This window comes from Malania oleifera, chromosome 2 (assembly GCF_029873635.1).
Source record: "Malania oleifera isolate guangnan ecotype guangnan chromosome 2, ASM2987363v1, whole genome shotgun sequence".
Lineage (NCBI taxonomy): Eukaryota > Viridiplantae > Streptophyta > Magnoliopsida > Santalales > Ximeniaceae > Malania > Malania oleifera.
In genome coordinates, this window is record NC_080418.1 from 25,478,033 (window position 1) to 25,505,362 (window position 27,330).

General features: G+C 38.0%; 1 protein-coding gene across 4 annotated transcripts in view; it reads left to right on the forward strand.

Annotated features, from left to right (window-relative positions):
- The window catches only part of LOC131148989 (uncharacterized), a 36,827-nt gene extending 12,107 nt beyond the window's left edge, over positions 1-24,720 (forward strand). For 2 of the 4 annotated variants that reach the window (XM_058098996.1, XM_058098994.1), the window contains exons 2-6: positions 8,320-8,595; positions 8,756-8,990; positions 22,634-22,809; positions 23,292-23,583; positions 24,277-24,720. In XM_058098996.1, the coding sequence (XP_057954979.1) occupies positions 8,526-8,595; positions 8,756-8,990; positions 22,634-22,809; positions 23,292-23,583; positions 24,277-24,337 (834 nt within the window). In that variant the 5' untranslated portion in view covers positions 8,320-8,525 and the 3' untranslated portion in view covers positions 24,338-24,720. The remainder of the gene's footprint in view (positions 1-8,319; positions 8,596-8,755; positions 8,991-22,633; positions 22,810-23,291; positions 23,584-24,276) is intronic. The other 2 variants (XM_058098997.1, XM_058098998.1) reach the window with 2 other exon arrangements.
- The last annotated feature ends 2,610 nt before the right edge of the window (positions 24,721-27,330 follow it).

The following is a 27,330-nucleotide window of genomic DNA, read 5'->3' on the forward strand; positions in this document are numbered from 1 at the left end:
ACCCTGCAATAACTGAAGCCTCACAGCGATATCATTGCTAGTACGGTGTAGCTTACACCCATCAGTGATCAACCGGAAAGAACAGGCGATATTTCACACCCTCGGATATAGAGCCGGGCACTCTCGCCCACTGTAAATAGCCGAGACATGGCATTAGCGTACGGTAGTTAGCCGCCCTTAGCTGATTCAGCGTACAGTAATTAGCCACCCCTAGCTGATTTCACAAAACCTGGAAAAATTTTGGAACTCATGCCCCTATACTCATCAGCATACGGTAATTAGCCGCCTCTAGCTACTTTTACAAAATCTGGAACATTTACATACAACATTTCATTCCACACTTGTTTGAGTATACAACAAATCATATCGTTTTTCAGTTCATGAGTACAGTTTAATACAAATATGGGTATGGTCATCTCAATATTATAGTTTTAATACAACATACGGTTTCTCCAACCAAATAGAGATGATACCCGAAACCCCCATATTTTTTCAAAAACTGTAACCCGAAAAGCCCGCATTTTTACCCTATAGATTTTCCCAAATAAGTAACCGAAACATATATACGATCGTAAACTACAGGTTTACCGATCCTGATTTAAATAATCTACTGATATAAACAGAATCCCCTTAGCTTTTCCCGAATACCAAAATACGAACTCTATGGCTCCAAAATTACGAACTGAGACACCAAAACCTAAACATCCAAGAATTATACTTCACTACAATTTGTACTACTACATATATTTCAAAACGAAACTAAAATCAGACCCTCACCTCTGTTTTTGGGTCAAAACCCGAATCTTCAAAACGACTTTTAGATCCACTAAAAATGTAGAGCTTCTCCTTCTGATCTATGTGGTAACGTCGGATCGACGAATCCGGCGATGAACAACGAAGAATCGAAGAGAGATAGAGAGATCTCGCTGGGGCTAGAGAGAGAAAGAGAGAGTTTGAGGTTTTTTAGCACCTAAGTAATGAAACAGGATATTTATAACCCCTTTGACCCTGGCCAACCTTATCGACGAGATGACGCCTTCGTCGACAAATCATTCATACATTTCGTCGACGATCCGGCTCCTTCGGCGACGAACCCTATTCCGATATTTTACAACATGTTCGGTATCTCTTCGTCAGCGAGGCTCTGAATTTTGGCGATGAAGAGTTCGAGGGCCTTCGTCGACGAGAACAATGGCTTCGTCGACGAAGCCTGCAAAATTTACCTTTTTACCCTTTCGCTATTTAGTCAATCTACATATTTCGGGTTGGGTTTGGTTCTTACACTCTTGGCATGAGGGGTTTTTGATTCCTTCAATAGGGACTGTGATTTAAGGGATATTCCTCTCTCTAATCCAGTTCACCTGTTTTCCTGCTGGTAATAGGTCATTAGCTCCTAGGATTGTTAGATTCTTCCTCTGTAGTTTGGGAGGACACCTTTCTGGATCTAACACAATAAGTCCTTCCTAGAGTGATTTCTGATCATTGCCCCCTAGAGTTCGAATCTAATCTTGTGAAGTGGGGCCAACTCTATTTCACTGAAAATATGTGGTTGACATATCACAAGTTTCAAAGGTTGGCTATGGAGTGGTGGTGGGTGACTTCTGAATTTTTTTTTTTTTTTGGTTGGTGGGGAGGGGTTCCATTCTATGAGGAAGCTGAAGTTAACGAAGGAAAAACTCAAAAATTGGAATATGGAGGTTTTTGGTGATGTGCATTCTAGAAGGAAAGGTATTTTTATAGGGACTAGGTGCTATATATAGGTCAGTTGAGGAGGGGACTCTTGCAATGATTCAGCTGGCAGAAGGGTTAAGTTGTCGACTTTGAACATGTTACTTTAAGAGAAGAGGTTAGTTGGTGGTAGAAGTCTAGGATGAACTAGGTTAATGAGGGAAATTGTAATGTAAGACTCTTTCATAAAGAGGGGGGGGGGGGGGGGTTGAGTGGTAGGAGGAGGAATTTCATAGAAGAGTTGGGAGGATGATAGCAGTTTGTTTATTAGAGACCCAGGTGCAGTGCAAGTATGATCATATAAGAGCTTGTTGTATGGTTATATAAGAGCTTGTTCTTTAAAGAGGATGAAGTTGAAGGTAGGGCCATGATTGAGTGGTTGGATTAGTGCCTATTTCCATAGAGAAAGCAGAGTGGCTAGAGAGGCCTTTTAAAGGTGCTATGTTTGAAATGGATAGAGAGTTTGGGCCATATAGGTTTATAATGGCGTTTTTTCAGAATTGGTGGGATTTTTTTTGAAAGGTAGATCTTTTGGAGTCTTTTGTCAGTTTTTGTAATGGGTTATGGATAGGAGCATGAATTCCACTTTAATTACCATGGTGCCAAAAAAGATTTTGCTACTAAGGTCAAAGACATCAGTCCAATAAATCTGGTGACAAGTGTGTTTTTATGAGATTGGGTAGTCTCTTCATGGATACCATTTCCTATAGTCAAAGTGTGTTCATTGGTAATAGGCACATTTTGGAAGCAAATTTGGTAGCTAATGAGGCTGTGAAGCTTTTGTTCAAAGAAAAAAGAGGGGCTTGGTTTTGAAGTTGGATTTTAAAAAAGCGTATGATTGAGTGAGTTAGAGTTTCTTGGATAGATTGATGGACAAAAAAGGGTTTTGGAGCAAGATAGAGGAAATGAATGGGGTTGGTAGGGGTTTGGTGTAAGGATTTTTGTTGTGCCTTGAGAATCTCCCCATATTGTATCAACAGTTTAAACAAGGTTGTTAGAATCTAGATACTACATAGGATTGGAATCTACTGGATCGGATCATAGTATCAGATCATGGACCATAAGATTCTAATTACAATGTAAAATAAATTAAAAATTTATATGTTTTGGAATTTTATGACAACTCCCATTAAAATAAGCCTAAAAAAATGGTAGTAATTTTAAGAAATTAAAACAAATTTCAAGGATGTAGCTAGCTTGCTAGTTAGCACCTAGCAGGTTTCTCCTTTCAACAATTTTGACCTTAATTTTTTTTTTTGAATAGTTTGAATGGCAAACTGCTCTACAAAGGGCAGACTGTTGCTAGCTTATTTATTCAATAATTGTAATTAAGAAGAAAAGCAAAAAGAATGAAGAGAAAAGGAAGAAGAAATTGCTAATCTTAATTCAATGACCTGATGTAAACTTCTCAGATTTTGTGATTTTGTCTTCAGACTATAAGAAGATTAAGGAGAAGAAGGAATGGGACAAGGGAGGGGAAGAAAAGAAGAAAAAGAAAAGCTTTTTGCTGAAGGAGGAAGAATTTTTTGTTAGTTGAAAGGAAAAGAAGAAGAAAAAGAAAGTTACATGCTCTCTGCTTTGGGAAAAAAGATAGGTCTCTAGCTTGGTGATAACAAAGAAGAAGGAATGGGATGAGGAAGAGGAAGAAAAGAAGAAAAAGAAAAGCTTTTTGCTGAAGGAAGAAGAATTTTTTGTTAGTTGAAAGGAAAAGAAGAAGAAAAAGAAAGTTATTTGCTCTCTGCTTTGGGAAAAAAAGATAGGTCTCTAGCTTGGTGATAACAAATAAAAGAAGAGGAAGAAAGTAAAAAACTATAAAGGTAATGCATAACTACTGCAAGCTTGCAACTTTAAACTTTCAGCCTGACTGTACAACTCTTATTTGTTGAAGCTCTTCATTGATCTCAAAGTTCTTAGGTGGCCTCAACTGTTGGTGAAAGAAGGAACAGTACCCGCCTGCTAATAGACAACTTGGGATCTGCCTATCAAAACTCTAAGCTCTCAAAGGGCTTTCAATTTTGAAGTAAGAGAGTTTTCAATAGATGATGAGCTGCTCACTTGACTTGGATTGAACAAATCCCAAGAAACACTCATAATTTTGCCCTAATTTTGATGCATTTGGGCCAATTGGACCAAATTTTGTGTCTGCCAATAGAAATATGTATTAGGCCTTTTTCTTTAAAACCTCAAACAAGAAAAATCCATATTCTATTGCACAAGTAGGATCACGATCCCAAGATCCTAACGATCCAGATAGGATCCCATTGGGATCCTACTTGATTCAGATTCTTCTTAGGATCTAGATCGACTAGGCAAGTTTGGACCGTAGGTTCGCATGATCCCAATTGGGATTTTGTCTTGTTTGCAAATGAAATCATTTTTTTTCTTTTGGAAGATATGGGCAGTTTTTCAGCTTCTCCAATGTTAACCATTTTGCAGGTGTTTGCGCCTAGGATTAACTTGTCCAAGTGTTTGAAGTGTCTTGACTTAGGAGTAACTTTTCCAATGTTAACCACTGCTATGTTAGGGGATTGTTGTGTTTTGAGTTTGCCTTCTATGTATTTAGGTGATTCTTTTTGGAACTTTGTTTTTAAGAGAGTAGCTAGGAGGTTGGATGGGTGGCAAGGAGCTTTTTTCACTCTTGGACTTGGGGGTCATACCACTCTTATTTATGTGTGTCTCTCTTCTCTCTTCCTATATTACATCTTGCTCCTTATCTTCCTTTACAAGTGGCTTGGAAATTAGAGAATTTGATAAGGGATTTCTTGTGATTGGGAGTATGTGAGCGGAGTAGAGATCATCTTTTCATTGAAGTGATTGTGAGTAGGTCCAAAAGGGCGGGTGGCTCGGGTCTAGGTAATTTGGTGTCCAAAAAACATTTACTGTGAGGAAGTGATTATAAAGGTAGGGTGGCTTGGGTTTGGATAAGACACAAAAGATCAACATATATTGATAGTCCAATTAAATATAAGACAACACTGCCCAAGAGTGTACCTAAGGGCCAACAAGGGTGAACTTCACACCCTTTGAATTGAGACTGATGTGTGACTTCATTCTATAATGAGTCGTCCATGGGGCTCCCAAACCCAAGACACCCCTTGAATGTCATGAGCTCATCCTTGAGGACTCCTTAGGTTGCTCAGTTAGTACCCAAGAGGATACTGGGGGAGGTAGGCAACTCATATAGTGTTTCCCAAAAGTAAAGTCTTTTCCACCACATTCCGTTCATGTGTAAGTAACCAATCATGGGTCTAATGATCATACATCACAACCCAAGAATGCAACAATGATAATTATTTGGATCCACTGCAACATCATAGTGATATTTATAAATCGTCTTATGAAATCTCTTTAATCGAATCCATGTTAATATAAATTCCTTCCACAACTCATCCGACATGAACATCGTTCCCATCCAAGGTTGCCCAACAAGCCATTTGATATGTGATAAGGATCCAAGGATGTAACACCATGATATCTTTCCCCACTCCATCTTACCAATGTCCTTGTTGATTAAAGTGTAGATCTGTTTGCTGCTAAAATTCCCAGAATCCCTAAGTAAGAATTCTTGGAACAACCAATGTCTTGCGGCCCATCCCTTTTAGGCACACGCATACTTGTCTTTGAGACCTGAAGCCAATTCTCACCTTAGGACCCTTGTAGAAGACATTCTTGAACACAAGTCCTTTTTCAAACTCAAATATGAAAATTGATATTCATTTTCCTTTGAGAATCACATTGGGATATCTAATTCCTTAATGTAATTGCCACACCCAAGGACATTGCTCAAACTTATTAGCCCTCAACCATCCTCATTACTACAACTTCCAAGGATACAAACCAATCCTCCTTGAACTTCTCCTCCTTAGACCTTGATATGGATCCATATTGCTTCCTTGCCCCTTCAAAAGCAGAAACTCTCTCACAAGAGTGTAACGGTATGTCATCTGAAGCACCAAAGTGAACTCCTACATGGTGATCTTTAGGAGGTGGTCTATATGAAGTTTAGGGGGAGTCACCATTAGTGTGTCAGCTCAAGAAATCCTTGTATGGATTGAAGCAGTCTCCTAGAGCATGGTTTGGTCGATTTAGTACTTTAGAACTTGAGTTTGGTCTATCCATGGTAAATCACTTTTTATTTTGTCGTGCTTCTAGTAGAATTCTACAAATTGTCTATATGGATGATATTGTGATAATGTGATTATAGGTGATGATGATGGAGATATCTAGTGCCTAAAGCATTTTCTACAAACTAAATTTCAGAGCAAGGGTTTAGGGCTATTAAAATGCTTTTTTGGGCATAGAAGTATTTAGATCTCATATGGGGACCTTGTTTTTATAGAGGAAGTATGTTCTATACCTTTTAGATGAGACAGGGCTGTTTGGATCCAAACCTGTCAATACACCTCTAGATCCTAACACCAAGTTAGTGCTAGATGTAGGTGATTTGTTGTTTTGACCGTGGAAGATATTGAAAACTTGTTTGAAAGTTGAATTATCTTACAGTTACTCAGTCCCAATATATATTTTACAATGAGTGAAGTGAGCCAATTTTTGATTCTTTGAGAAAAAATCACTGGGATGAAGTGAAATTTTTGCCATATCTTGAGCATGGTCTTAAATTTCCACGAAATTTTTGTCAAAATTTGGGTTTCCGTCACCCTCGAAATCGAAATGGCAGTCGATTTCTGTATTGCATAATTTCCATCGAAATCTCAACGAATCATCCTGAAATTTATCATAATCTTGAAATTTCAGCAAAACTTGTTAAAATTTTAAATATACAATGAAATTTCCTTGAAATTCAAATAAGAGGATTAGGAGTGAAGTGAAATTTCTCTCTTAATTTATTTTATTTATTTTTATTGAAAAAAATATTATTACAAATGCTTTTGAAATTATATGAAAAAATAAACTTACAACAACATTTTATTTAACCATTTATGTCTAAATTATCATTATTTGTATAATAAATAATATTTAAATGATTTATGAATTTCATTTGTATTAGCTGAATATGTTTACTGTACATTATCTTACAAATATGTTGGTACACATACTATATTACAACTTTTCCACCTCATACACGACATAAATGTATTTAACTTGTATTATATTAGTCCTAGAACTTACATTATTAGGTTTGCTAACTATTTCTAAAGTTTCACAAAAAATTCCATGTTTTACTACTGATTTCCGTTATCTTTTCAAATCGAAATCAAAATTTATGTACTTTTGGAGCTTTGAAATTTGAGTTGAAATCGAAATTTAAGACCTTGATATTGAGATACCTCAAAGTTGCACCTAGGAGATCTGGAGATTTATATCATAGCGGGATTGAGATCACACTTATGTTTAGGGTTATACAGATGCAGATTGGGTTGGGTCACCTTAAGATCCACAACTAGGTTTTGTGTTTTTGTTGGTGGTAGCTTAGTATCTTGCAAAAGTAAGAAACACATTGTGATAGCTTGGTTGAGTGTTGAGTCAGAATATCTGACCATGGTCCACACTGCATGTAAGCTTATTTGGATAAAGAACATGTTAAAAGAACATAGTTTTTCACATTCTTGGCCTTTGGAATTGATGTGTGATAAACTGATAATCAAGTTGCTGCTCATGTTGCCTCCAATTTAGTCTTCCATGAATGGACGAAACACATTGAAGTTGATTATCACTTTGTTTGGGAGGAACTTGTGAAGAAACTCATTACAAATTTACAACAACTCATTGAAGTCCGAATTCCAACTCACTGATTTATTCACTAAAGCCTTGGGATGCTTGGGTTATATCCATTTGTAACAAGCTAAGAGCATATGATATCTATTCTCAGCTTGAGGGGGAGTATTACCAGTTACTGGACTTATTCAGTGTTACTGTTGTGTGTTATTGTTGTGTTAGTAAGCATGAGCTAGTAAGGGTAATATGGACATCGTCATGTTTTTGCCATATATTATAAATAGAGGGGGAAGCCTATAATTGTAAGTTTTCCAATTTACCCGATTATTCAACAATTTTTATGGAAGTTTTGCATTGCTAGTTGTACTTGAGGTATGCATGTTAATGATTGGGGCCTTTTAAGTTGGTTGATGTGGTGCATGCTTGCATCAAATGGAATAAATTTAGGTTTACACTTAACGACTTTTAGATTTTTAGTTCTTTTACACTCAAGTCCCATCTACACACCTAGCAGCCCAGCCTTCTCCTTCAAGTGTTAATACATTTTATAAGCCCTTTTTCTTGGCAATGAATGAATAAAGACTGCAATTATTCATGAAAAAGTATTTTCACATGATAGGCATGATGGTTGCAATTTTATAATTCTTATTATTATTTTCAACAGTGATCACTAGTCTTCTACTCAAAATTAGTCTGCAAAATTAATTGAAGAAGTCATAAACAAGCAAATAATAGTTGTATATGTTTTACACGAAAACCTTTGCTATGCAGTGGCAATGATAGGCAATGAGTTGTATGAATGGAAAGTTGGAAACTTAATGTGCCTGCGACAAGCTGTTGTTTCACTTAAAATCTCAGACTAACGAGAAGTTTTTTAGGTTCCTAACTCTTCTGTCTGTTCTCTCTCCCTCTCAGCCCTCCTTGTGGGAGCTTGGTTTGTGCCCTTTCAGTGCAAGAAGCTGAGGGCAGTTTCCCAGTTCTAGCAGTACATTTCCTCGGTGATTTTATTCTGCTTTCTGGAAACTGAAGCAGTGGTCTCAAACGGTCGAGACTTGATACCAGTCAAGTATTTATGACTGACATATTTTCATCTGAATACAAATGCATGCAACTTGAAAAATATGAATCTTCCAGCAAAGGTCCTTGAGATATTGCCTCTCATCAAGGCTTGTTACCCTCCTTTCCTCTCAGGTGATCTCCTCCCCCTATGGTTGTCAAGGAATCGTTCTTCAGTCTTCATTTGTACATTTGTTTTTAATTTGAGAATTTGACTTTATGGCATCACCTCTTTTCCCAAATAACTCTTGGGAGCATAAGAAGATCACACTTTGATCAAATTACATGACTTTAGGTGTCACCAACTTCAGGTTTGTACATTTTATGCACCAGCATCAGAGGTTTGGAAGGAATTTCCCCATAAAAATGGCCTGCAATGTGGAAAATTTTGACTTGGGCATAGAAAGTAAGCTGGGGCTGGTTCGACCGGCCCTAAAAGTTTATGCTAATGATGCAATTGAAGCTCTCAAGGCTGGAAAAGTTATTGCAGTGCCGACAGATACACTATATGGGTTTGCTTGTGATGCTTGGTATGCCACTCCACCGTTTACTTGTTAATTGCTTATAGCTTTTTTTTTTTTTTTTGCCTGTTTTCATTCCTTTAAGCATTTAATGCATGCTGCTGGTGGTTTCTATTCAATGTTTATTGGATTTTGAAATTGGAGGTTCTTGAGTTCAAGAGTTTTTTTCCTTCTTTATCTATTTTATTTCTTAGGTGGGTGATGGTGGTGTGGTTTGTTTATGCTTTCGTTTTTCCTCTTTTATTTTTCATTTTATGTATGGTTTGTTTAAGCATGTAAGAACTGAGAACTCCTGAAGGTCTTGCTTGATGTGATTCAATTCAATACTGGATACTGACAGGGATTTGAAGTGGGAGTTGGAAATCTTGCTTTGGACAGTTTGGTGGAGTTTGTGTGAAGCATGCAGGCTATTTGCATGCAGTTGTTGATGAAAACTTATAAGATATTTATTTAATCTACATTATTATTTACAGAGTTGGGAGGCTAGGTGATGTAGGACAAGAAGTAAAACCTATGGAAGATCCTTACGGGAAAATAATTAAGAAGAGTTGGATTAAGGAATTGTGGGGTTGAGTTAGTAGTTTATTATGTGTGTTTAGTATTAATTAGTATAGGATTGTGTATTTGGGGGTTCTTTGTAATATTTGTGTGAAGTATGGGTATATTTGTAATGTTATGTAGTTTTAGGGGTTTTTGTGTAATTTCATGTAAAAAGGCTTTCTTATAAATAGTGTGTGAAAGTCACGTTGTAGGTAGTTGATGAATTCTGTTGTCTCCTCTCTCCTCCCTCCCCTTTCCTTCTTCTCTTCTAACCCTTGATGCTGCCCCTGCATCTTTCTTCTGTTATGAACCTGTGAGCATCCAGATCAAAGTGACATCAAGAAATTAACGTGGTTCGGTCAATAACGACCTACGTTCACGAAGCACACACCAAAATTCACTAACTCGCCGGAAAATATTACAATTCTCTCTCTCTCTCTTCTTCCCATCTTGCTCTCTCTGAGCTTCTCTGCTCTCTCTGCACTCTCTTTGTGCTGTTGTTGTTCAGTTTCCACAGCCCTCTTTATATAGGTTTTGGAATTTACATCATAATCAATACAAATCAATCAAATTAATCACAATTGAAAGTTTATAATGAAGAGTTTAATTGAGAATAAAAGCACACGTTTTTCTGACTCAGCAACGCGTTGTCTCCTGGCTGTCTTTTGGCTTCATCTCTAACAATCTCCCACTTGGAGACAGAGACACCTCCTCAACCAGAGTATCATGAATAAATGATGTGCTCATAACATATGTCTTCAGACATGAAGACCAACTGAAGTTGAACACAACTTCAACTTCTCTGTAGTCGCCACCTTCCTATCTGGTCGATTTCTGCGGACTAATCTGATGGCTGTCATCTTCACAACTTGTGTAAAAATGCCGGTGTAGTCAATCCCTTCCTTCTGCTCAAAGCCTTTGACTACCAACTGAGGCTTGTACCTTCTGGAGCCGTCATGCTTCTCTTCAATTTTGTACACCTACTTGTTGTGAAGATCTTTGGGCAACTTCCACGTTCTGTTGGAGGTGAGAGATTTCATCTAATCTTTCATCGCAAGCTCCCACTTGCTCGTATCTGCCACCTAACATGCTTTATCATTGCATTCGGGCTCTCCTCCATTTGTAGGAAGTAAGTAATCAATATACCTTCTGTCTGGTATATGTGACCGAGTAGGTCTCCTAAGCTCCGGAGCTGGAATAGGAGATGGTGGTGCGACAATCTGCTCCACTGGTTCCTCTACCTGAGGATTCTCGATATTCTGCTGATGTGTCCCAACACATTCATGGGTGTTTATCTGGAAACTAACCCTCTTTTGTTTCCTGACTATACAATCCTCACACATGTCAACCTGCACTAACAGTGCAGGGTCCTAACAAGTGGTATTAGAGCCCGGTTGGAGCAGAAAAGCCAAATTGGAAGTGATCTCGAAATTCAGAGCCCTGTCCAGTAGATCAAAACTGTGTTTTGAGGTCACCATCGCATTCAGCTCGTCGAGACGAAGAGAAGGGTGCAATCCAAAGCTCGAATGGAGTTCTGTAGAAGCCACATGCGCCCCTACGCGCCTTGTCGGAGCAAGACGCCTCTCCTCAACGCGCCGGCGAACAGTTCCTCACGCGTTGCACAAGTCTTCTTCGCTTGTTCCGCCTCGACCCGACCCGGTTCAGTCCCAGACCCGACCCTGCAGGTGACTCAGACCTGGGGTTAACCTGAGATCCGACTTCATGACCCGAATCCGACCCACCATTTCAGAACCGGCCACGCCAGCAGGTCCCGCCACGTCATTATGGGCCCCATCATGCCACGTCAACGCAACGTCATTAGGTGGGCCCACCCCTGCCACGTCATCAGTAGGACCCACCTCTGCCACGTCAAAAGGTGCACGCGTCAGCGCCATAGTAGTTAAAAGGCGCGCCTAGGAGCAAGGCGCAGTGAGGCGATGAGTTTGCCGCCTCATACCAGGTGGGGCGAGGCGACCTACATGAGGCAACCCCAGGCGAGACGAGGCGCAGTGAGGCGCGCCTTGTGTATTTTTAAGCCATTTAAAGTAGAGAAATAGCCCAAGCCAGACTCGTATCCCTCATTCGACTCAAACGAACAGAGCCCTAGCCCCTTTCGACCCTTCGAAGCCCTTCGTGAGTTCATTTGCGAGCCTTTGAACTAGCCGGAAGCCTTCGCGACTTCGTCTTTGAGCTTCGACCAGGATCGTGAGTTCATCTTCGACATTTTGAAGAAGCACGACCTGCACGACTTTGTTTCGAGCCAGCCGGAGCCCTCGCGAGTTCGTCTGCCTGCCTTCGAAGCAGTCGTGAGTTCGTCTGACTACCTTCGAGCACGACGTGAGTTCGTCACGTCGCCTTCAACATTTCGAACCAGCTGGAGATTGTCTTTAAGCCTTTGAACCTTTGTAAGTCTTCTTCTTCTTCTTCTTCTTCTTCTGCTGCTGTTGCTGCTTGCGTCCTGCTGCCTGCTGCTTCTCTTCTGTTCTTCTTCTTCTCCTTCTTCTTCTGCTGCTGCTGCTGCTTGCGTCCTGCTGCCTACTGCTTCTCTTCTTCTTCTTCTTCTTCTTCCTGCGTGCTGCTGACTGCTCTTTTTCTTCTTCTTCTTTATATGTAAGCTTACTGTTTTTTAATTTATAATATTTAGTTTAATTAATGTAAGCTTATAAATTATAACTAATAACATAATATTTATTTTTTTTTACAGAAATTTAGCTACTGTTTTATAATTTATAATATTAAGTTTAATTAATGTAAGTTTATTAATTATAACTAATACATAATATTTATTCTTTTTATTGAAATTTAGTTACTGTTTTTAATTTGTTTGGAAATGCATTATGTAAGTCTTAAATTTTAAATATATGATGCATTGTTTTTTCAGTTAGGATACGGGATACCAAGTCTAAAATCTTAAATGGATTCTAGTTCTGGATGTGAGGCCTCGGCAAAGAAAGATCCCGCATGGAAGTATGCACATTTGGAGGATAAAAAAAATAGAAATAATTTGACTTGCAATTTTTGTGCTAAAGTCCCAAGGGGAGGAATATTTCGGGCAAAACAACACATTGTCGGAGGATTTCGAAATGTGAAAGAATGCTCTAAGTGCCCTTCTCATGTAGGTGAGGAGATTAAAGAGTATATGTTGAAGAAAGATATGGAAAAGGAGGAAAATGAGTTATTGCTCAACTTGGATGATATAGATCATTACGGTGAAGATGAAGAAGATGAAGTTCAAGAAATTGACATTCGTGGCAAGAGAGTGCTTACTAGTGATGGAAGTAAAAGATCATACCAATCCAACTTGAAGAAACCAAAACAGAAGGGGCCTATAGACTTGTTTTTTACTCCCGATCCAAAGAAGGGCTTCATCTAGTAGTGCAACCAGTGCTAGGGGTCGGACCACAATGTTGGAACTTGTAGATGAGGATGATCAAGTGGATAGTGCAGAGGAGACAGAAGAGGAAAAAGATGTTGGAGAAAACAGTTCTGATGATGACGAGGAAGATGATGATATCTTCGCCGACTTAGTTGATGATGAGTGATGAGTGATGATTGAAGAGGATTTTTAGATTTTATATTTTGAAATCTTTTATTGTACTCTTTTCTTTTGATGTTGAACTATGTTGAATTGTTGATGCTTTTGGGCTTCGTCTTGGCAATTTTATTAAATTTCCAATTTTTTTATTGAATGTTTTGGCATTTTAAATTCTAATATCACTAGATATTCATATGTTCATATATAAATTACCCCAAATAGATATTTTACACCATTTTAATAATTGTGCGCTTCACCTTCGTGAGGCGCGTGCCTTCGCCTCGCGCCTCGGCTTCAAAGACCCTTGGCGCCTCAGCTCGCCTCGCGCCTCTGACTACTATGGTCAGCGCCATGTCAGCAGTGCCATGTCAGCAAGCTTGACCAAGTTTGATCAAATTTTGACTAAGCTTTTCGGAGACGTTTTGGGTCCGTTTTTCGAGCGACTTGAACCATTTCTAGGGTTTTCGATCGTTCTGGACCCATCTGTGCTATCTATTTGAGCTAATTCCATCTCTAGATTAGTGAATCGAGATGTCGAATGAAAAGAGCTCAAAAATCGAAATGTTCAACGGGAACAATTTCGGTTTTTGGAAGATGCAGATAGATGATTATTTGTTTGGGATGGAATTGTACTTACCGTTGAAGGGTAAGCCAACATAATGAACGAGGACGAGTGGGAGTTGCTTGATCGAAAAGCCCTCGGAGCCATTAGAATGACGTTGTCGAAATCTGTGACGTTCAATATCAAACATATAACATCCACCAAGTCTCTGATGGATGCGCTCTCAAATATGTATGACTAGCCTTCAGCCGCAAATAAGGTACATCTCATGAAAAGACTATTTATGATGAACATGTCTGCAGGTGAGAGTTTCAGCGGGCATCTAAATAACTTCAATAAGTTGTCTGATCAACTCGCCTCAGTCGTGATAACGTTTGATAATGAGATTCGGGCTCTACTGATTCTCAGTCAGTTGCCTGAAAAATTGGAATGGTGTCGTCACTGCCATCAGTAGCTCCGCAGGAAAATCGAAGCTTGTATACGATGAGGTCATCAGCATGATTTTGACGGAGGAAATAAGAATACAACCGAACCATAGCTCCAATTCGAGTTCAGCCTTGAACATGGAGAATCGAGGCAGAGGAAACAGGCATGGACGATCAGACAACAGTGGCAGATCTATGCCCAGACGGTCTAAATCCGGAAATCCCAGAGGTACTCAGGACACAGGTTCTCAGAGCACTAAAGTTATTGAGTGCTGGAACTGTGGAAAGACTGGTCATTACAGGAACCAGTGCAGGAGTCAGAAGAAAGATTTCGAGACGAGGGCAAAGACAGAAGCAAATATTGCTTCTGAGAATGATGAGATGTTGATATACTCTTTGGAGAGCAAGCAGGAGTCTTGGGTCTTAGACTCCGGAGCCTCATTTCATGCCACATGCTGCAGAGATTGCCTAGAGGAGTACACACCAGATAATTTTGGTAAGGTGTACCTTGGCAACGATCAACCTTGCGAAGTAACCGGCAAGGGAGTTGTGAAGATCAGTATAAACGGGTCAGTATGAAAACTGAAGGATGTCAGGTATATTCTAGACCTGAGAAAGAATTTGATCTCAGTTGGTGAGCTGGTAGATGAGGGATACATGACGAAATTCATTGGCAATGAATGGAAAGTTTCAAAGGGTGTACTAACGATTGCGCGAGGTAAGAAAAGCGGAACACTTTTTCTAACCTCCAATGCCTCCATGTCTATTTCAGTTGTTGTAGGAAATGACGACAACAACATCTGGCACCAATGACTTGGTCACATGAGCGAGAAGGGACTTAGGGTGATGCACTCAAAGGAAAAATTAAGTGGTCTACAGTCAATGTAGGTTGACATGTGTGAGGATTGTATAGTCAGGAAATAGAAGAGGGTTAGTTTTCAGATAAACACCCATGAATGTGTTGGGACACATCAGCAGAATACCGAGAATCCTCAGGTGGAGGAACCAGTGGAGCAGATTGTCGCACCACCATCTCCTATTCCAGCTCCGGAGCTTAGGAGAGTTACTCGGTCACATATACCAAGCAGAAGGTATATTGATTACTTACTTCCTACTGATGGAGAAGAGCCCGAATGCAATGATAAAGCATGTCAGGTGGCATATACGAGCAAGTGAGAGCTTGCAATAAAAGATGAGATGAAGTCCCTCACCTCCAACAGAACGTGGAAGTTGCCTAAAGGCCTTCACAACAAGTGGGTGTACAAAATTGAAGAGGAGGATGACGGCTCCAGAAGGTACAAGTCTCAGTTGGTAGTCAAAGGCTTTGAGTAGAAGGAAGGGATTGACTACACCGGCATTTTTACACAAGTTGTGAAGATGACAGCCATCAGATTAGTCCGCAGAAATCAAGTAGACAGGAAGGTGGCGACTACAGAGCAGTTGAAGTTGTGTTCAACTTCAGTTGGTCTTCATGTCTGAAGACATATGTTATGAGCACATCATTTATTCATGATACTCTGGTTGAGGAGGTGTCTTTGTCTCAAAGTGGGAGATTGTTAGAGATGGAGCCAAAAGACAGCCAGGAGACAACGCGTTGCTGAGTCAGAAAAATGTGTGCTTTTATTCTCAATTAAACTCTTCATTATAAACTTTCAATTGTGATTAATTTGATTGATTTGTATTGATTATGATGTAAATTCCAAAGCCTATATAAAGAGGGCTGTGGAAACTGAACAACAACAGCACAGAGAGAGAGCAGAGAAGCTCAGAGAGAGCAAGAAGGGAAGAAGAGAGAGAGAGAGAGAGAGAGAGAATTGTAATATTTTCCGGCGAGTTAGTGAATTTTGGTGTGTGCTCCGTGGACGTAGGTCGTTATTGACCGAACCACGTTAATTTCTTGGTGTCACTTTGATCTGGATGCTCACAGGTTCCTAACATCTTCCATTTCAATTCCCCCCATTTTTCTTTTCAATCTTCTCCCCCCCAACACCCTTTTTTTTTCTCTTCTTTGTTTCCCCCACTGTTCTGCAACTTCTGTCTCCCTCTGCTGCAACTTCTTCTTTCCTTCACCTCCTCTGTTCTGTCACTTCTTCCTCCTTCCCTACTGCTGCTTCTTCTCCTCCTCTTCTTCTTCTTTCCTTCTCTCCTTTGTTTTGTAACTTCTGCTCTCTCTCTGCTGCTGCTTCTTCTTTCTTCTCTTCTTGTTCTCTGGTTTTCTGTTCTGATCTTCTGCTCTGTCCCTAATCATTTGCTGGCCAGCTGCCTTCTGCCCTCTTGCTTCTTCTCTGTTTCTCTTCTTCCTTCTCTTCTTCTTCTTCCCTTTAATTCTCTCCCATAACTCTCTCAACTCTCTTTCTCATTTCTGAATTCTGTGGCTGTCTCTTGGTAGTTTCTGTCCAGAAACTCCTCCAACCTCCCATCTTCTTCTTCTCTCCTATAACTCTCTCAACTCTCTTTCTCATTTCTGAATTCTGTGCTGTCTCTTGGCAGTTTCTGGCATTTTCTGGCAGTTTCTGTCTAGTAACTCCTCCAACCTCCCATCTTCTTATTTTCTCTCCTTCAGTTTTTTAACTCTCTCTCTCTCTCTCTCTCTCTCTCTCTCTCTCTCTCTCTCTCTCTCTATTTCTGAACTGAAAAGCAGTTCTGCATTTTCTCCCCAAATCTCAAACAAGACTTTCCAGCGACCATCCTGCAACACCACCCATGCCAACAAAAACAAAACCCCCCTGAAACCCTTCCAATCTTGCCGCCAGTGACTCACGCACCCCACGTGCTGGTGAAGCGCGTCAGAAAGTGTCCTAGAGTCTTCTGCAATTTCCTTTCTCTTGAGAAATTGCCTGTAGCCACGATATTTTGGATTTTATTTGCCATATTTTGAGTTGCAAGGAGATATTTTAATTGTAGAGACTCTACATTGCAAGCAAGCACGATAATTTGGCATGAAACCCAAGAAATTGTCACTGCCAGGATAAAAAAATCAGGTTTTTTTTTTTGCCGTAATTTGTGAGTTTTCTTCGTGAATTTGTTTCATTTCAGCTGGACAATCAATATCAAGGTGGATTAAATATAGTTTTTGAGAAATTGGGAGTAAGGCTTGTGGGAAATTGAGTTAAAGGGTTGCAATATAGCTGCATATATATATATGCGTAATTCAGCAACATGGTGACAAATTATAGGAAAAAGGAATGCCATTTGCCAAACTTTGGGCACAATTTCAAGCTTTTCAACACCTTTCTGAAGTGTGGAGAAAAGGTTTGCAAAATCATCATTGATGGAAAATGGCCAATGAATGTGATTTCCATAAATGGAGTCACTCAAATGCAGCTTTATCCGGAACCTCACCCAAAGCCTTATGTGATATCTTGGGTTGATAACTCTATTGTACATGTTTATGAAGGATGTTTGGTTCCCATCCAAATGGGTGAATATTTGGCTAATGTTTGGTGTGGTATCTTACCTATGAAGATTGGTCATGTACTCCTTGGTTTTCCTTGGTTGGATGATTTAGGTGTGACTCAAGGACATGAGAAAACATATGTATTTCACTATAATGGGAAGTAAATCATTTTGAAGTCGGCTCGGCCAATGAACCAAGACAAAGAATCAGTTATAGCTACTCAGCTTGAAGACAATACAAGGAATAAAATGAATGTATTTGAAGACGTCCAAAGTTCTTCAGACATTCCAATTGTTGAGTTTGTCATTCCCAATGCGCTTATTGATGCTAACTCTCAATTCAAGTCTATGATGCTGCCAAAGGATCGTGGTTTCTTGTATCACTCAAGCGCTAGCTCTCAAAGAATCCAAGTTTGCTTCTCCCTTTTGATTCTCCAACATTTCACAATTCGAGGACGATTTTTTTTTAACTGGGGGAGAGTTGATGTAGGACAAGAAGTAAAACCTTTGGAAGATCCTTGCTGGAAAATAATTAAGAAGAGTTGGGTTAAGGAATTGTGGCGTTAAGTTAATAGTTTATTATGTGTGTTTAGTATTAATTAGTATATGATTATGTGCATTTGGGGGTTGTTTGTAATATTTGTGTAAAATATGGGTATATTTGTAATGTTATGTAGTTTTAGGGGTTTATGTGTAATTTCATGTAAAGAGGCTTTCTTATAAATAGTTTGTGAAAGTCATGTTGTAGGTAGTTGTTGATGGATTTGAATTGAAGTGAACGTGTGTTTCCCCCTGGTATCTACTCTCGCCTCCCTTCCCCTTCCTTCTTCTCTTCTAATTTCTTCATGGCTCCAGAACCTTAATGCTGCCCCTGCATCATTCCTACAACATGACTTTCACACACTATTTATAAGAAAGCCTCTTTACATGAAATTACACATAAACCCCTAAAACTACATAACATTACAAATATACCCCTACTTTACACAAATATTACAAAAAACCCCCAAATACGTGTAATCCTATACTAATTAATACTAAACACACATAATAAACTAACTTAACCCCACAATTCCTTAACCCAACTCTTCTTAATTATTTCCCAGCAAGGATCTTCCAAAGGTTTTCCTTCTTGTCCTACATCACTAGGTATGTCGTATAATTAGATGATAGCTTTTTCCTCTATTTGAAAATTTGTCCAAAATTTTAGGATGTTAATTTCAGCAAGTTTATTATGCCAAAAAAAAAATAATTATAATGTTTTTTTTAGTTTATTTATTTATTTATTCTCTTATATTTCAAACTATTAATGACAAATTTGAGTTTCTTGGTTAGTAGAGTTTATTCCAATCTAGTTTTAGATTATACATGATAAAATTATGCTCCAATCATGAGAGCATTTTTTTTTTGTTCAAAAAAGATTCTGAGTGGTGAGCATAATTTTGTACTGCTAGAGTTGGAGCACCACCTGATAGGAAATCTTTCATTATAAAATTGTGTATCAGTAACATTACAAAGCAGGGTTTCTTTTTTTTTTTAAGATTCTGAGTGAGAATTAGAGAATCATGTAGTTTGTATTTCTATAGTAGAATGACTACTTGATAGGCAATTCTTGCAACTATGATTGAAAGATACCTTCAAATTTCCTTGAATAATTGAATAAAGATGAGGGATATTTACATTAGATCCCTAGGGCTGCAAACGACATGGGCTTTAACATGTTCAGGCTCTGCCCACTAGACTTGTATCTCGGCTTGAAACAGGCTCAGAAATCATGGCTCAGGTTTGCTTTGGAGTAGAATTGCACACTTCAGCCATTCGATTAATGCAATTTGTATCACTTCTGCACCAGATCAATTTTTATCAAACTAGAAAATCTAAACAAAACCGAACCATTGTTAAATATATCAATTTACCCTTGTGACTCAAAACATTTTGATCCTAATGTATTGATTCACACGATTCTGGCCCTATCACATCCTGCTGATAAACCCGATTAGTTTTGAAACCCTATAACAACAATTTTTTTTTATTGCTTTTATTTTTACACGATTACGTTCTATTCCTTGTCTATGTTGTTTTTGTGCTAAAAAAGGAGAAAATAGAACTGTAGGTCTTATGTTGTCTTCACAAAATCATTCTTCACTCTATGAGGAATATAGTGTTCTTCTATTAAGAAGAGGTAGTTGAACAATAGCAAATATAATATATGTCCTCAATATATTTATCCTTCTCCGTATGCATGTATGTGTGTGTGTGTGTGTGTTATTTTATATATACACACATACAAATATAGATAAGGATAAATGGGACTGTCATACCAAATCCCCAGAATGATTGTCCCATTTATCCTTATTTAATATATATATATATATAAACATAATAATATATGTAAGCCAAACCCCCGCCTTTTTGTATAAATCAACCAAAATCTAATACATACATCTTCTTCCTCCTCTCCATTGTGCTAAAAATTCTTATTAACTCTCGAACTTCATTTGATCTTTAAAAAGAAACAGAGAGAGAACCTCACTTGAGGAGCACCTGCGCATAGTGGCAGAGGTGATAGGTGGACGGTGGACCAGATCTGCTGATGTGCGTCTGCCTAGATGAGTAGAGGAGAGCCATGAGCTCACCATATCTGCTGAGCAGTGTACTAGGTTTGCAAGGACTGCACCAGATCTGCTACTGGTGCGACTGATGTATAGCGTAATATTTAGGGCCATCAACAATGAAGAATGTAATTTTATTGTGGTGATGCATATGGCCTGGCCACACTTGGGTTCTTTTAAAATCATTTCTTCAAGCTCATTGCAGATCAAAGGGCACAATTTAGCAGGTTAAAGGGCGCAATTTTGTTTCCTCTTATTTGAAACATAGTGTGGGATGAGGTAAGAAGTAAGGTATATTGACAGAGAATCATGGTGCCTTGTTGTGGAGAAGTTCAACAAGATGCCCCATGGTTGGAAAAGGTGGTATCTATTTCTTGAATTTTGAATTGGCTGGTGCCCTTATTTACTTCCTACCATTTTTCATAGCCCTAATGTGTCATTTGTTTGCAAATTCAACTAATGATTGATGGGAATCCTTATTTATTCGTAAGTATTCCCACATTTAATTCACATTTAATAGTCCAGCATCTCATTCCCGGAAATGATACATATTTCCATAAATCTCTTCAACACCGGCATTCCTATTTCCTTTTTAAAAGGTGGGTATTCAGATGCCAAACTTGGGGGAATCACCAAAAAATTATAAAGTTACAAAAGGCCCAATTTATATTTTAAAAATCCAAAAATGCCTCACTTCTTTGTAACCTCTTTCAATCCCAAGTTAAAAATCTCTCTCCCTCACTCTCTCCTTTTGCACATATGGATGGATATTTTAAAATGAAGTAGAACTTTTGGGATGGAAGTTGGGTCTCTCCATTCTTTGGTGAAGATGCATACTCTTGGACTCTTTCCTTTGTACCACTGTGTGAGATAATAGTAGTTGCTGGCTTGTTACAAGCTCAAAAGGATTTTTGTTGGTTGTTGAGCTCTTTGGGGCATTGAAACAAAATTTAACCACGTTGAGTGACTGCACCCAATTCTTTTGATTGGAGGTGACAAAACGGCGCAAATACTCCTTTGTTAGTCTGTTGAATCTCTCCATTTACCCATTTATCTGCAGGTTGACTCATATGGATCTTAAAAATGTGGAATGTCAAAAAAGAAAAGCCCTCCACATTGTTAAACAACATGACACACATATGAATGAAATGCATAATATTTTATTATAATTATTACTATTTAAAAATTGTTGTACTAATGAATTTGCTATGAATTATATGGTAATTTATAATCTTATCTTAATTTTTGTTTTTGATACTATGTTCTCACTTTTAAGTGAGTTGGCAAATTTTTATTTTTAGTATTTTATTACATCTGTCTTGTTTTGTGCTAAAATTATTATGTAAAGATGTTTTTTTGTTTTTTTTGGGGGGCTTGTCCAACTTAAGGATATTTTGGGAATAGAAAGTCATTTAATCATTGCTCCCAGGAATAAAACCAAATGTGAACATTGCATGCCTAGGAACAATATGTTTCCAAACAAAATATAGGAATCCTATATCCCGGGTATCATGATTCTCAAGAATTGCTGTGTACCAAATACCAATGAGAATCTTCTGGACTTCCCTCGCCTGGTTTAAGTTCAGGGAAAAAATTGATGAGCTATCATGTATTGTTTTGGAAGTTGTGGGAGGTCTAGATGTTAGCAAGGATGTTTCTAAAATTCTAGGTGGTGCTGCTTACTGGTTTTTGATATTTAAGGGGGTAGTCAGCGATACGTCACATTCTGTGAGTTGTGTAAATAATGGAGTTAGTGTAAAATGGTTAGAATATCTAGATAGCTAATAGAGGCTTATTGGAAATTTGTTATTCAAGTCGTCTCATTAATGGTCACTGACAATATATGTATGATGTCAGATTTAGTTACAGATTTTAATTCTACATGAGTTATGGTAAGGTGTCAGTACTTTGAAATTTGTGTATACCCATCTTTTCTTTCATCCCGAGGTTAGTACTAGCATTATTTTGCGAAATCGAGCCCTGCTTAGCGGAAATGAATTACAAGGTTGACGGTAGCGACATTCTCCACAGGAAGCTTTTTTCCAGTTTAAATATTGGAGGTGATCTATTGTCTTTTATTTTTTTCAGGTTAAAGGTGATTAAGTACATAATGGGATTTTCACTAGGTTGGCGTGGAACTTATTCCATTCTTGTTCTGTAATTTGAAGTCATAATCTTGTGTTTAAGTGATTTTGCAATATTATCTTCGTTTTTCATGTATATAACTCTTGGCATTTTGTTATCCTTCTGTGTGAATCTACTTTTTTCATAATACTACAAAATATTCTAAAAGAATATGTTTTTTATTCTAGTTCTTTAAGAGAAAACCATTGGTATTATCATTTCAAATTTCTGCGGATGTTGGTGGCTTAGAGGACTCTAGAAGGCTGGAATTTAGCCACCATTTAATCTCTCTTTATTTGAATTGAGTTTTTCAACATTGTGTTTGAGAAAAAATTGCATCCAAATAGAACAGTTGTGGAATGTTTGGCAATCATCCTGTACTTTTGAATCTTGATTTGCATATCTTTTTAAAATATTGCTGATTCATGGTCCTCATACACATGAGGGCACCATTTCAGTTCTCTTGGAGCAGTTAGCCGGATTTATGAGATCAAAGGGCGCAAACATACCAGTCCTCTTGCGATATGTGTTGGGGATGTATCGGACATAAATCGCTTTGCTGTTACAGACCATTTGCCCCATGGATTGCTCGACTCTCTCCTCCCAGGACCTGTTACTGTTGTGCTCAGACGAGGTTTGTCATTGACATTTGATGCACTTGGACTTTTAAGTGAAAGCTTGGAAGTTGTAGTATTTAGGGTTTTGACATGTTCATCCAGAAGTTTTTTATTGATGTGAGAGCATGGCTTTGAATTGTGGCTGTGACTGTTTCATGGTGCCATTTCACGATGGATTTTTGGGGTCTTGGTACCTTTACACTGCTAAAGCGGTTGGAATAAAAATGACTTTCCTAGCAGCTGTTACAAGCTGCTAATATATGCAAGGGGGAGAGTATATACCTAATCTATAAGCCAGGTTACCTTTATCTGGACTGCAACTTTTTTTATTGTAACATTTGAATTGGTAATCCAAGGTTGGAAAAGATTCGGTGGCTCTGTGTTGAAATATGGGAGTGAATTTTTTCTCAACAGTTTTATTGAACAATAGTGTTTTTGCTTTAGTCTTTAGTCTTAAATCTTTGTTTGGTCTGAAAATGGAAGCTTGGATGTTTTGCAGGGGAGTCAAGCATTCTTGAGAAGTCACTTAACCCAGGATTGGATAGTATAGGAGTCCGGGTGCCTGAAAATAACTTTATTAGAATCATCGCTCGTGGTTCTAGAAGTGCCCTGGCCCTTACAAGTGCAAACCTAAGTGGGCAGCCTAGTAGTGTTTGTGCCAAAGATTTTGAGAACCTTTGGGAACAATGTGCATACGTTTTTGACGGTGGTGTGCTGCCATCAGGGAAAGCTGGTTCAACGGTTGTGGACCTCACCCAGCTAGGAAAGTACAAGATCCTTAGGCCCGGGTGGTAATCATTTACATGGGTGGAATTTTCTCCTTAATTTGAAATCAGATATAGCTTTATCATTTTGGTTTATAAGTTGTAAGAATGCTCTTTATTCTAATCATAAGTAGTTTATCATTATGTGCATTGTCATTACATAATATATTAAGAATCCAGATATAGTATTTTCTGTATTGTTACTTTTCACATATTCAAATAATTTGAAATATGTGACAGAGCTTTTTGGGTCCTGATACGATGGAACTTTCTTTCTTTGGTTATATTTTGGGATTCTAAAAATTGAAACTTAGTCCTGCATGTGAATCTGATAGCAAAGATATTTAGATTGAATTTTTTATATTGATGTTTGTTGGTATTCATTTTCTCTCTCTACTAGATAGGTGGCTTTTTCTTCTCAAGAGTTGAATTCTTGTGGCAAGTTTTTAGAAATAAACTTAGAATGTGCTTTACTTGGGAACTTTTGTAACTTTCACTTGGCCTCACCAAGAACATAATTATGCAAATGATGAATATTGCTCGCTAGTTTTTTCCTCTCTTTTAATTCCTAATTGTGTTTTGATTGTGAAATTGGCAGTTATTTAACTATTGAAGTAACATTTATACATTATGGGATCGCTGACTTTTTGCCGAATTTTCAACATTTCAGCCTGAATAGTGCTAACAAGTTATTTAATGGGCTTTGCGTTGTATTTGCAGTGCCTGTAAAGAAACTGTTGCAATCCTGGAAAAGCACTCTCTAATGGAAGAAGCAACTTAAGAAAGTGTAGTTCAACACTATGTACCACTCTCTTTGTTTTATGGACGTATTATAGACTGAACATTCATAGAGGACAATAGTTCTGCTTGGGCAGTGGAGAACAGTTCCATTGACAAATATTATTTGATAAGAGCATTTAGCTTCTCATGGCATTTGAAATGAGGGTGATGCCGAACCATACGTGAAATTATGTTTAAATGTAAAAGAATTATTTTTGTTAGGTAATAGTCTTTAAATTCTTAAGGTATTAGTTTTTAGGAAAGTAGCATTTTGGTTTATCTCATTGTAAATTTAATTTTGATATTTTCCAAGTACTTCAAGCCTATAAGGGGCTACCTAAGTACTAGTTTTACTCAAATTGAATTAACTATTTTTCTCTTGCCCATTGGGGTGCATCATGTGGTATGAAAGCAAATTCTGTTCTAGCTCAGTTGTTACACGGGTTCATGGTTCTTGCTCAAATTGCCATGGGGGTTGCTCGCGAGTTTCAACTTAAATTCACACGGTTCACAATTTTAGTGAAAATCACCTTGTATGCCACTTCACAAAGCAATTACTTCTCTTTACTTGACAAAGTGATGCAAATACCCCTTAAGATCTGTTGTGATCAATCATGAGGCCCAACATTCACCCACTGCAAATTAAGACATCATTGCCATTCAACTGTAGCCATTTAGTGTCAATTGCCAGTGAATAACAATCTTAGCATAGAGTTTTTTGAGTCTACCCCCTAACTTGTTGAAGCAGTGAATTCTTGAAATTTTGTTTCCACATTATTTCCTCCCTATGATAAGAGTTCCTCCGACTATCTTAGTAACCCTTTTTCGTCCTCAACATTACAAAATGGTATTTGGATCCCTCACGCCCACTTTAGTTTTGGAAATCTAATCTCTCACATTCTCAAGAACCTTCCTACCCAGTCGAGACCAGGTGTTGCTCAGCTTTCAGGGCACCCTGCCTTGTTCATTTAAGGTCTTCTTGACAATCTCTTGGTAACCTTCACGCTTAAACTAAATGTTTTTCAAATATGAAGATCTTAATGCCAAATTGGAGACAATAGCCAAAAGGTGCTAGAGAAGGTCTTGGGAAATGGATTTTCCAATGTCTACTTTAAAATGTTGTCCTATTTGTTTAATAAAAAAATCAAACATATTTTAAGGGTTGGTGTGGATTTAGATGGGCAGATGGTGGATTGGTTGTAAATGTACTTGTTATGTCTACTCTCATTAACAGTGTAAGGATAACAATAACAAAAATTCATAGAAATTATAAAAATCATAGGAGGGGAAAAAAGGGAGATGAAAATACTTCAATTAAAAGAGGCAAGGAGAGATAGAGAGGGAAGAAATTAAGGGGAGAAGGAAATGAGATAAAAAGAGAAAGAAATAAGAGAAATAAAAGACATTGAAGCCTGGTTAGTGCTGTGCTATTACATTGTTAAGTAGATCTAGAGTTCCCTTTACAATAACTATTACACATATTTATACCCTTTTCAAGGAAAGTCTACATTAATTCTATGGTTACAAGTATAAATTCAAGACAATAAATCTTAATAACAAATTACACTAATAAAATATTTAAAAACCTAGTCATTATTTTGGATCGTTTTATAACATTATAGGTCTAATTTATTATAGTTGACATGCTTGTCCAATGCTTAATCCACCTTATTGCCTAATGATTGACTCTCAGCATGAACCGCTTGAAGAGCCACGAGTGTTGTAGGGGGAACCTTAGCATGAACAATAGTAGAATACTAGCTCCAAAGATTAATAAAATCAGAATAAAATTGTTCAATAGGTAAGGAACTTTTTAGCACTGTGATCTTGGTGGTAAATACGGTGGAGATAATCCCACATAGCCTGAACCATAGTAAAATAGTGAAGATTGGTCACAGGATGAGACTCAGTCGTCCCCAATAGCCAAGAGATCACATTAGCATCCTTGACCTCCCATTGTGCAAATTTCTTTTCATTAGTGGGAACTTAACAGAACTGCCAATATGATATTCGTTTCCTTTCAAGAACATTTTAAATTAGAATTCCCACGTAAAAAAATTCTTTTCCAATAAATCGAACAATAGTCTTTTCAATACACATGATGACAGACATTAAAGAAACTATAAGCCCAAACAGTCAACCAAATAAACGACAAACCTAACTCAAATAAGGTCCAAATCCAAATAACAAGAGGTCCATATGCACAACCAGATTACAAATGTCACGACTTGCTCATTTTCCACAATATTTTTTATTTTTAATAATATTAACGTCATACATTTCAACTCAGCAGGTCACCATCCACCTGGACCCGTGGGTACCAGGGATATATTAGAATATATAGTAGAAGCCTAAGCAAAAGAAAGCATATAATCATATACATCTTATCATAACATGCATTACAACACCAGAGTTACTACAATCACTGTATCTCAATATATACATCCCAAATATCATATCTAAGGACATTCCCCACAAAATCTAACTGTCCCTACAAAAGCTTACTCTTCACAGAGGGTAGATAAACAATACTAATTCTGCGGGGCTTTTCCCGCTCTCCTATCTAGGGCTCCTGAAAAGTTTATAAGATTTAGGGGTGAGACACCTCTCAGTAAGGGAAATAAACTAATACCAGTGTGTGGCAACATGAGTATTCTGTGTTCTACATATACCATACATAACATATTCAGTACTGTTTCGTCAAATCTGGAAAACATATATATATCAACACATGGCAGAACATACTGCATTTTCATAAACATATATCATCTCATATAATAATAATAACATAAAAACAATACTAGTAGGTTAGCTGGCTGTTGTCATGTATTATCCCCTATGACTGGGTTGTGTGGCCCGAAGGCGGGACTTGGTTCGTACACTAGAGGCGATCAACACACTTCTTATAAACCACATTGACCATCCAATCTCACACCACTCCGTACAGTGGCGTTAACACAAATATCATGATCACAAAAACCATGAACACAAAGC